Raw genomic sequence first — 13,025 nt, forward strand, 5'->3', positions numbered from 1 at the left:
ATATGCATTTTCAGATATAGGTTGGATTTTGCTAGAATTCCTAGTTATTACATTAAGCCATACAGCTAAAGCACATGGAAGTATAATTACTGCAAATATTTGTTATGCACTTGCAAAACCTAAAACTCATTCTTATTTGTGTGACTCACACAAGCAGTGCTTCAGTGATTTCAAAGAAAACTCTCCCTAGTTAACCTACAAGCCTTTATTCTGGTCAGACAGACATTTATTTTTAATTGAGTTTTCCTTGTAATTACATTTAATTCAGTTACAAGTTCTAGTATTTACAACCCCAGGAAGTGTTCATTCAGCCTTCAGTAAAATTTAATGAAAGCAGAAATTACTCAGCATGTTGCAGGTAAGTACTATTTTAAGAAAATACACAAGCTTTTATGGCAGAAAAAAACACATTTACTTGCAAGAGTTGAGGTAATAGACTTGTCTTCTCAGCTCCAGTAATAAGTAACCACTCTTCCAATTAAACACACTTTGAGTATTAAAGAGATTAAATAATCAAGCAAAGGTTTCAAAGGAAGAGAGCAAAGTAGTCCAGATGAATATTCAGGGAACTCCAAACTTCACCAATGTAAATTAGATGCAATGCTTTCCCCCACTGAATCCAACCCTCACTGATGCTAATACTTACACAACTATCTCCTGGCACACACAAAATCACCGAAAACAGAGACTCTATGTAATTCCAAATATGAACCATGTACCGGCAGCTCAAAATGCATGAAATCCTTCTTACCCCACCATCCCATCAATATCCACATCTCTTCAAAGCATACAAGAGCATATTGTGACTCTTCCTGAGTCAATCACCCACCTCCATAAACCTCACTGGCTTTCAGAGATGTTTTGAGGTACAGCTTTTATAAGCTGTTTAAGCATAATAAAACACACAGTGGTTCCTCTGGCACCATACAAACTTAAAGAAACTCATTGTTCTACATTCTCCTTATTAATCACCTCATTATGGCAGTCAGACTTGCTCTTCTAATATCTGGATCTAGTTAATCAGATCTAAGCTGATACCTTGTTTTGTTACTACATTCCTGTTAAGAATGAAGTTCTATATGTCTAATTAATAAACAAAATTGAATTTAGCAGCAGTTTTAATTGAACAGCAATTTTATATAAATGAATACAATCAAGTATATTAAATATAATCAAGCATATACAAAAATTTGGCAGTGATTAATTAAGTATGATTAGAGTTCATATAAAGCACAAGCAAAACCGACTGGGCTACAGGGAGGGCTTCTCACCCTGCCTCACGTACAAAACAAAGGAATCCAAAGTAAACCTTATATACTGTATGCTAATACATATTCATCAATATTTTTCCATAAATCCCCTCCTGTTTTCGATTCTTGAACTCTACATCACTATACTGCACAGTGCATGCTCCACTGGTTGCTAGGGGGTCTCCTGGCTTTTTGGTGGTCTTTCCAGAGGAAGGTTCGCTGTCTTCCTTGCTGTACTCTGAATAATCTGGCATGTTGCACATGCAGACTAAGATTTGTGTTATGTAAGTAAGCATTATATTCCAAATAAGCCTTATTATTTCATAGATAAAACCACAACTTAGATTCAATTCCTGGAATTGTCTCAACTTTGCTCATCCCAAAGCCGATTCTGTTTTGGGATCTTGCTTATCTCAATACTACTCCTGTATTCTGTTTTTCACATGTAACATCTGCCAAGGGGCCCATCTGCTTTGCAACACTAATCACATATACTTTTCCTTTATTATTTTATAACAATTATTTTCTAAAATATTGATATAGTTACAATTTAGTTAGCATGAATCATATCCATTCTTACAATTCCCAACATCTTACATAAAACCCAGCTGTTCTTCATTCCTAGTACAATATTTTAAACTCTCAGGTCAGTAACTGGTAAAGATACAGAATGTTATTCTTACCATCAAAAATATTTTTACACACATTCTGTTTTCGACACAGAAGCTACGAGAATTAGAACCTAGACTAAAATGCACCAGAGGCTCAGTATGCTGCACCAACTCCCTTGTTATCACTAAGGTCCTCTCTTTGCATCAATTTCACATTTCTCATTTTTATTTTCATGGCTTTGCATACACCATGTTCTTCTGTTAAAGTCGCTAAATTTCCCTCACTTGTCTACCCTTTAGTCTTATTCAAATCTAGCACTTGCTTCAGCAACATCTCTTAGGTCTGAAGCCCCTTTCTGCTCACTCTTACGAATGAAATATAATTAATTTTTATTTTCAAACTTCTCTTTAGAAGCTGATAATTTTGCCAAGTCTTTCAATAAATCACAATGTGAAAAAAAATTATAAAGCATCTGCTCTTTGAAAGTATTTGTGTCCTGGCTGCCCACAACTCACAATTACTGTATTTCGTGTGAGTTTCTTTCCTTCTGCACAGTTTCCTATGCTAATAGCCAGCACAAAACCTTTAATGCTACCCAAGACAGCTCTTGTGGAACATATACTAGGGAATTCGAGTTCTAGACTTTCTTCATGCTCACTTCTTGTGCTCCTGAAGTTTTCAGCAGAAATTGCTAGAAAGCACAGGTATGCCAGTAGTGTACTGAACTGCCCAAATGAGGCTCAGGAAAGATAAATGTGATTATAGATAGATGGACAGTACTTTCATGGGTTCCAGTTATTTTTCTCTTCCCACAATGCCAGGCTCTATGATATGCCATTCACTCCTGCAGCTTTAATTCAGTATGCTAAAAACTGCTTTAGCATTAGTACCATTTTGAATCTGACACAATCAAACATTTAATTTGCAAGAGGTTTTTTGCAGTCTCTTTAGGACTGAAATAAAACAGTCCTTCCTGCCAACACACATATAAGGCTAATCACAGACACAGACCAGTGGTTCTAAGCCATGACAATATTTGCACAAAACCCTTGCCTTGCTTCCAATTCTAATTTCTTAATCGTTCAAATAAAGCTGCAAAACTACTTAAGACAAACCAACTATCTCAGTAGAAAAAATCCTCTAAAATAGCCACAGTTTTGGATAGAATTTGGATGATCTCTGATGCAGTATTTTCTGCAAGTGTCACTATCTTTTCTATTTTAATTTCTCTGATCTGTTGCCTATGCTAATGGCAAATTTTCTTTCTTTTCTCTTTGCTCCTTCAAAGGCAAAACAAGACAGGCTGATTAGAAGGCTGTATCATCCTTAAACCTCATAATATTCCCCCCTGGACAGTACACTAATCAGTTTAACTATTATTGATTTAACTTTGCTGTTCCACAACAGAGACATTTACAGAACAGTGTAGCTTTTTTCTTATGTCAAGGTACAAAGGAATGTACAAAATGTTTCATTATCATACCAAAATAAATCTATTCCAATGAAGAAAACTGCACATCATTCATTTCCAAGAGGTAAGGTCCACACTCACTTAGCAGGCATCTAACAAAACATCTAGCTCCATTTTTTTAGAAAAAAGTCATCAAAAAAGCAAATGAATGTCTTACTCTGCTGGTTCAGCAAAGTCTGCTAGTCTGCCTTCAACTGCTGCAGAAAGTGTGCTGAGTTCAGCCAAGGACCTTAGCTGAAGAACAGACTTGCTTTCAAAGTGCAAAGCTGCTGGTTTGTGTCAGGGAGAGGGAGAAACAAATATGGAATGGAAGAGTAAGACTAAAGTCTAAAAGGGATCTGAAGGAAACACAAATGCATTTAAGAACCTCCCTGACAAATGCTCACAACACTCAGTGAATGGAATTCTCCACTTGACTTTCACAGGAAGTAAAAAAATATTGTGAGGGGAAAGAGGGGGTGATCAGAGACTTAAAAAAAACCAGTTACTACTCCCAAGGGAAAAAACATTCCATTTCTATCACCACTCCCCAAAGCCATATCTTTGAGGATTTGTTACATAACTAAACAGGCTATGGGACAGCCCCACCCTCTCAAAAAAACCCCGAACATTTAGGACTGCTTCTGCATAACATTATTTGCTATCTTGCTTCTCTTCCTACTTTTAAAGTCACTATAAAAGTCATGGTCAAATTTTCAACAGGGACTACTCATTTTGTCAATCTTACTGGTACAGTATTGAGAGACTGTGTAAATCTCACAACCATCTGCAAGACTCAGATATTATCCTGCAATTCCCAGGGGACAAACAAAAAACCAAACATTTCCCCCCGCCAAACAAAAAAAAACCAAGTTCAAACAGTCCTACATTGCAAGAACACAGCTTGTACTTCCAGCAACTCACAACTCAAGTTTCTGGTAAGGTCTATCATTTCTCAGAAATCCAGTTTCAAAATTCCTAAGAATCTGAACAGTTTAATGGCTTGCAAGACACAAGTTCTGTTCCTCAGAGATGATGACACCACTTACGCCTTCAATAGCCAGTGAGCTGGTAACACAAACTTGACTGGCTCCTGTAATCTGCTCCCAAGAGATGTGGCCATTCCCACACGCAAGCACAAATTCCAGCTAAGCCTTGAAAGGAGCAGAACGCACAACAAAGGACCTCTAAGACACTGCCCCTGAAGCAAGCAGCTCAAGAGCCAATGCTACAGTGCCTCCTAAAATGGAAAAGTGAAAAAGAGGCATTTTCAGAATAAAAGGAGACCACCATCCAAATATTAGGGCATGAATTAGAATGCAAGCCACACTGATATAGCAACCTTACTGTACTATTCTTATGAAGAATGCAGCAACATACAAAGAGGCTGAATTATTTACAGTAAATTCTTGGAGTTTAATAAAAAGTCCTTGAGTAAAGAGATGCATGAGATACTCCCTTACTAGCTAAAAATGAAGACATGCAACGTTTTGCTAACAGAGATTGTTCAGTTGTGATCCTACACAGATGTGATTATTTGTTTGGTATTGCTTTCACACTAGCTAGTACTTGCCTCCTGAAAAAAAACATAATGAGAAAAAAACCCCTAATATTACTGTTTTTCCAGATAAACAACTTTTATGAGATGGCTATTACTTGACTGCAAAAGGAAGAAGAGGCAGCCTACATAAGGAAAACAAACAAGAAATCCCTACAATATACCATCCTCCCCAGTTAGCATTTTGAGCCTCTTCCATGGCAACAGGACTCCAGCTATTTAATGCCTTGTTTTGTCAGTAACGTGATAAAAGTCCATTTAGATCTCCTGGTGTACTGTTATTCAAGTCTTTGCTTCAAAGAGTGCTTCTGTACTGTCCAAAGTACAGAAATTCCCATTCTAATGCCTATTCCTTACTTTTATCTTTTGCTATTAAGATGCACGTTTATATCAACAATTAAAAATAGTATAGGGTAACATAACCACCTTCTTCACATGCATTTTCATACATTTTAACTGATTTTCCAGAGTAGCTACCCCATGTGATGTCTAAATAGTTGAAGCTCTGTCTGCATATGAAGAGCAAAAAGGCTACACAGCAAGAAGCCAAGGATATGCACACACATCCAAAAGGTGTTAACTTGATTACATGTTAATGCACTTACCTGATTTGATTTCTCTACTGTGCTACTGGGAACCTCAGTGGTATCCTTCACAAAAAAGTTATCTATGATGTGTCTCTCTGCACATTCCTGACCACAAATTGGACAGCGGATAACACCGACTGGGGGGAAAAAAGAAAATCTGATTATGCTTGCACAAACTAAGATATATTAAACAACTTCAAAGACAACTTGCAAGGATAAATATTTTTGAAAGGATATTTTTTTTGAAAGGATATTTTTTTCCTGTCAATAAGGTGTGAGCAAGAAAAAGAAAATTCTCATTTATCACTGAAGTAACATTTAGTTGTTCTTCCCTAATGACATATTCTATCATCCAAGGTCAAACACTTTCTTGTTTCAGTGCCATAAGGAATTTGCCTTAATCATATAAAGAAATAATTATTTTACTATAAAGGAAACGTATTCCCATTGATGATTTGTTGCTGTAGAATGGATTAAAGTAAACACTTATTAGTGTGGAATATTAATAAGGGACACTGAGTGGTGTTACATACACACACACATACACGCCAGCAGTGTGACATGACTGACCTTGATCCATGTCACATGAGAACACAAATGTTGTATATTCAAATTTAATGAGGTGACTTGTAGAGAGGAAGAATTGACCTGTATTAATATCATGACTACCTTCACATTAAGCAAGGGAAAGCAATAAAAACTTCAGAATAAATAAGCAGGGCTCTCTCCCTCCTCTCCTCTGCAAGACGCAATGGGGCACAATTCTAAGACAGAGACATAGTTAGGCTCCAGGTTGAAGAAAGGTGAGAACCAGTAACACAAAGGGGTAAACAATTAGTCTTTTTAACAGAATGGAAAGGACAAAGTAAAGTTCAAAACTTGGGGTTGAGCTGTGATTAGAGTAGTTGAAATGGAGAAGATCTATATAAACATTTTTAAGCAGACACCTCTTCTAGCTGCAGAAAATAAGAATGTCCTATTAGCACTGAGGCTTGTTTTTAACATCCAAGAAAAATCTCTAAAATGCTAAGCACTGATATCTTGCTTGAAGAAAATTACTGTAGTCATTACAACCAAAACAGGAAGCAATTGAAACTAAGTTAGGCTGAAATAATCACTTAGGACATGGAACTCACATGCAAAAAGCCTACAGTAGAACAGTCATGCAAGTCTACACTGACACAGATTCTAGACCTTCAGCTCCCATTTGAGTGGAAACACAGATTTAGTGCCTTAAAAAAGATCTGTTTAATCCAATGAATTCAATACCAAGTATGTAACTCACCACTTGCATATTTAACAAAACCAGCGTGGCTTAAAGCTGTTCCTGTTTCATTTTTACAATAAAATGTAAAAGTACAGAAATTATTAAATATTTTACTTTCTGCAGAAGAACTTAATTCCTTACTCTAATTCCTTCATACAAGATTTAGGTAACTTTATCACAAGATTCTTCCAACAGATGCTCAAGATTTGACTGGCAACTCAGCATAAAGCAGTGCTGTAATAAAAGTCCACCCATTTTACTAAAACAATTCTTATTCTGGAAAATCAAGCAGTTTTTCACTTGTTATCAAGGCATTTCACTTTCATCTGAACAGCTATGCTATTAAGCCTGATTTTACTCTAAGTGCCATTTTACCAGTCTGCATTTCAATACACATTTGTGCAGTTTCCTTTGATATACAAATTCCATTTTTTGGCTACAACTTTTGTAACATTTTTTATATCATCATCTGCAAGGATAATGGAGAAATTCAGTTCTGGTAAGTCAAGTAGCTAGCAGAACTGCAAGTACTGAATTTCTCCTGTAATTAAGCAAATCAATTTACCACACTCAAGAGTGAACACATCTCCTAATACTCAAGCTACACACTTTCCAAAAAAGACTATTTTTTACATTTTTCAAGAGCACCAATTACAAACCACCCTCTCCCTGTTACCTCACTGCTCATTCTTGACCCTGACAAAGCACAGCGCTCTGGGTTGATACCAAAATAAGCTAGGGAGGAAACTTTCTAACACAATTTGAAGTACTAAAAAGCAGGCATTCTTTATTGCAGCACACTGGACACACAGAGGTTATTTCCTCTACTCTGATGTGTCACGAAACTTCACAAAAAATATATTTATTCCATCATGATCATAAATATTGATTACAGTGTACTTCCTGGCTAATACATACACATCACTTTTTCTAGAACTAATTTGCATGCATCTGGGTCTTTAGTAAGAGTAGTCTTTTTATGTTCCTGCAGGGTCCTCTGAAGGGGTCTCTGGTGAGTGTATTCCCTGAGAGTCCCCAGTGTTACAGGTGACCTTTCCTTGAATTTCTCTTAAGGCATGCACTGTTGCCTCTTGTTACATAGCTACCACAAAACCCACTGTATTCCTCATTATCTGTTTGTCCACTGGTTCTGGCTACGTGGAGCATCCTGTGTGCCTACTTACACATTAAATAATCTACTTATTTTAAACACGTTGTTCCCTTACTTGGACAACTAAGGCATCATTAAGTTCTGTTCCTTTTATCAAGATCAACACAGGTGTCTTGAGTTGGTCTTTGCATGCGTTTGGGAGATGGGTATAGACACAGAATGAGACTGGCAAACCAATTCAGGCATGGATGTATTTTTCCTGCTCTCCCAAGCTTTACTTTCATCCCCTGCTCTGCTTCACTGACCAAATGCACTACTGACTACAGTGAAGCAACATGAAAAGCAGCACAAGAATGGGAAGAGGACAACACCACTACGGAAGATTAAAACTGGAGCCACTCAACAAGATTAGCAGCATTAACCAGGGTTCGTAAGTCAGCTTGAGTTGAAAATAAGGAAGACAAGGAAGGGGAGGCAAGAAATAAGAAGCATACCAAGACAAACCAAGTATTTCACGTGCCTTTTCACCAACAGAATGTTGCCAACTACCTGTTCAAGAAATCACTTAGAATTTCTAGTGTGACATGGGAAAAGGGAAAAAAAAAAAAAAAAAAGCAAAAATCGCCTACAACTCTCAAAATCTTTGTGAATTTCCTTTTCCAGAATTTCTTATGCTGTCTAGCCTTATGTCAGGGGTTTCTTCTGCCACTGTGTGAGGGTAAACTTGCTTTTGTTATAATCCTGGATTGATGACTGTTACACAAATCAGTTCTAACCCAGATTTAGTCAAACTCAGGATGGTTAATTTAACCAAAAAATCTCAAGTATCAGGGTTTCTATTAGTCAAAGTAATTCTATAAGATTCTTATTTCTCTTTAATGGCGCAAACACAGGAAGGTGAAAATATATGACTTAAGTTGGGAAGAGTTTCATAATCATCATCATGATAATTGTGAGGATAGTGAATGAGCAGATCCCACATCTTTATCTGCTCCTTTGTTCCAGGTGTGAGGAGTTAACACAGTTGTCACAGCCACAGGTTGACTTTGCCATGAGACAGGCACAGAATGGTGTGACAGAATAGTGCTATCTGCAGGCCTGGCAGAGGTGAGACCTGGTTAGCTCATTCTGGGTAATGCATCCAGACAAAAATTCCCACTGTGGAAATGTGTGTAAAGAAGCAACTGCTCATACAGTTCTGGGACAGCTGAAATCTGTGACCACCACCAACCACTGAAGCCACATGAAAATGCCTCCCTGAATACCTGGAACTTGGACTGTAAGACAAGCCACCACAGCAGGAATCTGAGATAAGATAAAAGGGGTACTGTTGTCTGAGTGTTATCTCCGATCTAGGGGGAGGTTAACAAAGCTGGGGGAGAAGAATGAGCCACACAACTGCAGAATTTGTGGGCCACAAGGAAAGCCAGCTCAGCAACTGTGCTGAAATCAGCTTGGACTTGGTAAAACTAATGGTAGGGGGAGATGACCACCAACTCAAACAAAGAGGAAGAGTACAAGGAATACAAGGGCTAATTAGCATTAGAAGCAAGGCAATCAATTAACCTTTAGAATAGTAGCACTGAGTAGCCAATGAGCAGTAATTTGTTTCTTTGCTAATATGTATGAATAGTGAAAAGACCTGGAGAACACCACTACCAGGAGAAGCCCAGGGTGAAGAAGGATCAAAAAGACACTACCAGATCTATAGGCGGTGACTATCTTCTACCTGATCTCTATTTCTGTTCTCTTTTCCATTTCTTTCTACCTTTCTCCCTGACATTCCATGTTAAATAAAATCTGTATTATGGATATAAGTGTATGATCTTGTTTGACCCTTAATTTGGGCAGAGGCACATCTCAATAGCTGGATTTAGCATCAGAAGCATTGTTTTTTTCAGCTGTAAAAGGAGCTGGATCAAGCCCATGTGGCTCTTAAGTAGGAGTAAAAGAGAAGACCTCCACCCTTCTAAGCAGCATTCTTACAAAAACCAAGCAGTTGCAGAATGTCACATTCAGATTTTGCTTGAACCAGGCCAGGACACCGCAATGCAAACAAAAGTAGCAATGCTGGCTCCCTAGCTCGCTCATTTCTATCCTGTGACAACAGAAAGATTTGTGCTGCCATGCACTGAGCTGGATTAGGGACTGCAATATTGATTCCACGGGGCTGTGCCAGGAGAGGAGAGTGTTTTCCCCCACTGTCTACAGGCTCATAACATGTGCACCTCTTTCAAGGAATGCTAAACTGCATTTTAGGTAGGAAAAATCATGGCACATTCTTAGGCTTCTTCACAAGTTACGTGCTGCACCCACAAGGACATCTCATGCTGCTCAGTGGAATGGATTTATAGGTTATACAGTATTATTTCCAACTCTAAACTCAATTTCCTGGGAGTACATTCGAGACCACTGAAGCATCCTGAGGCAATAGGAGGAGACTGCTCTGCTTTGCCCCAGTTTTGACTCATTTTTGTCTTCACCGTTGCAAACAGGTTTGAGAGCCAATTTAATAAAGTCACTGGATGATCATTTGTAGATCCAAGAGGGTGTTTTTGTTAGTAGATGCAAAGTGCTTTAATAAAAAAAGGAGGATTTAATAGTTCCCTTTCTTCAGATTAAATCAGTCAAAAAACCCACTAGTTTTCTGAAAGAGAGCTCTCTTTGTTAAATAGAGTGCTCAGAAGCAACTGGCAATTTTACCTGCAACGACATAGTCATTACAGAATAAATAATTAGGGTTTCGTACAGCAATCTTTCCCAGTTTTACAGATGTTTTGCTTGAAAATCTAACCACACAGATTTCAGAACAAAAAAAATATTAACAGCAAGTTACACATCCACTTAAAATGTTTAAAACATGGACATGCTAATTAAAACTAATAAAAGGTATGTCAGAGATTGAAGGCAGCAGCAGCTATAAGATTTTTAACATAACTACAGAGAAAATTAGGGTGTTTCAACAGTGAGATACAGATTCTTTTCTCCTCTTGCTCTTTCTACAGATACCATTAATACTTGCAAGCCTTTTCATTAAAATGCATGGGTTTGAGGGTAAGCAGGTTGTATTTACACAGGTCATGTTTCCCAGTTAAGAACAAATACTTAGAAAACTTAATTTGAGAGGCAGTATCTTGTGCAATAATGTCTGAATCAATTTTTAAAATAATTACTGCTTTCCTCTTGCTTTTCATTAAGCCACTACTGGTGCTGCAAAATTGGCAACTTCTTGAAACCAGTTTGTTCCAGAAAAAGCTGCTCCCATCTAGTTGTGACAGCCTGCTGCTGCTAGTAGAGGGGAGACAGGTTAAACCAATAAGCAGGCACATCTCAAGGGAAAATTGGCATCTACTGCCAAGATACTAACATTTCAACCCACCACCAATCTAGCAAAAAGTTCATTAAAATTATAATTAATTAATTGTTAATTTAAATTATTTTAAATCCTTTAAAATGCAAATAAATGAAAAGCAGACAAAGACTATTAGCTGTAATCCCCCCTCTGGAAGAGTGTTACAGGCCAGTTTTTATGCTGCAGTACATTGACTTTCTTGGAAAGCACTGCAGAGCTGAATTAAAATATTTCAGCTGCTCTGTGAAATGGTTCATTGTTTTTGCTACACATGCCTAATCTTCAAACACTTTAGATAGCATGTATTAGACTTCAAAAATTGTAAATTTTGCAGGATTGACTCTCCAGCCACTTCTGAATACCTTAAGAAATTCTGATGGCAGAGTTTACATTCACATCCAAAGCTGTCCAATGCATTTTCTTCAATACCACAATTATAAGAAGTGTCATAGTGCTAACAAAAGGAAACATGGTTATTGTGGGATGGACAATGTTTGAGTACAAGATGATGAACAAAAAGTCTCACTGTCTTGCAATGAACGTACTTAAACGATGATGCAGAAGCTGCCAACAAGCCAATTGTTACTGCTGACTGTGATGAGCATTTCTTTCATCAAAATTAAAATACATTCTTTCCAGTCCTGAAATTGTCAAGTATTTCCAAATGATATGTAATGAATTCAGACATATAACATGCAAGGATGTTTAAGATTCTGTGATATTCTTGCATCGTTTTCTCTGATCAGCCAAGCATTTCATTTTGAAAGTGGGCTTAATGCTGTTTAGATTTATACATTCTACTGAAATACCATTTTGCAGATACTCTTGGATTTTGCCAACAATCCTCAAGTCCATTGTATCCATGTGTTTCTGGAACAAGGAAATTAGTACCTTTCTCCACAAATAGCAGCATGTTAACATGTTATAATTAATTTAAAAAAAAAAAGATAACTGGGATAAAAAAAATTTATTCTCAGAATCTCTGGTATGAAGATGGACCCTTATAGCACAATACAGCTAATGATCACTTCTTTGGAGCACTACATTTCATACTCTGGTCTTCATCTTTTCGAGTTCTTATCTACCACCAGCTGTTAGTTCAGCAGTGGCAGTACAATGCATCTATTCCCAGAAATCATAGCTATAAAAATAGCAGATTAGCAGAGTGCAATTTGGACAGTTAGAGCCAGTCACAACCCAAAGAACCAAGCCCTTCTCAGGCACTGGAAGAGTTCATTCTTTTTAATTCTTTGTTGAAAGGATGAAAACTACACTCCAACATGTGACACTCCTGAGCGTTTCGCCCACTTCTTCTGTTTAGCCTCAGCTACCTTAATGTTCCCATGAACACTGAGCAGATGTAAAGGTAAAAAAAGCCTCAAAAAACAACTTCTAAGAATCTGGATCATATTAAGGGAACCAAATTAGAAGCAGTAGAGGGATCAACAGAAAGTAACAGGCTTTAGTCAGCGTATTTCACTAAAAATGTCATCCAAACAGGAGGGATAATGCAACTCAAGGCCTTGGACTAGCTCATGCTAGTTCCTCTCTTCTTCAAGTGCTCAGATGCGTCCTTGCAACCTGTTCTTCACAAGTCTGCTTCCATTCTCAATATGTTCACCACTCAGTAACTGGAAACTACCTAAGAGACTTGGCAAACTACCCTCTTGGCCCTCATTTTCCCAGCCACTAGCCTCAGGGGAGCAATTCAGGTGCCTAAACAGACATAGCTAATTTGAAGGTAATATCCTGCCTGGCTTCCAGCTACTATTCCAGAAGGAAATAGGGCTCCTGTGGATTGTGCAGTACATTTACTAGCCCTTTCTAAAATATTACAG

At 37.7% G+C, this 13,025-nt stretch overlaps 1 protein-coding gene across 1 annotated transcript in view; it reads right to left on the reverse strand.

Moving 5' to 3' along the window:
* The window catches only part of TRIM24 (tripartite motif containing 24), a 55,372-nt gene that overhangs the window by 28,641 nt on the left and 13,706 nt on the right, over positions 1 to 13,025 (reverse strand). The window contains exon 2 of the mRNA XM_038153786.1: positions 5,476 to 5,594. Within this exon, the coding sequence (XP_038009714.1) occupies positions 5,476 to 5,594 (119 nt within the window). The remainder of the gene's footprint in view (positions 1 to 5,475; positions 5,595 to 13,025) is intronic.

This window comes from Motacilla alba, chromosome 1A (genome assembly GCF_015832195.1).
Source record: "Motacilla alba alba isolate MOTALB_02 chromosome 1A, Motacilla_alba_V1.0_pri, whole genome shotgun sequence".
Taxonomy (NCBI): Eukaryota; Metazoa; Chordata; class Aves; order Passeriformes; family Motacillidae; genus Motacilla; species Motacilla alba.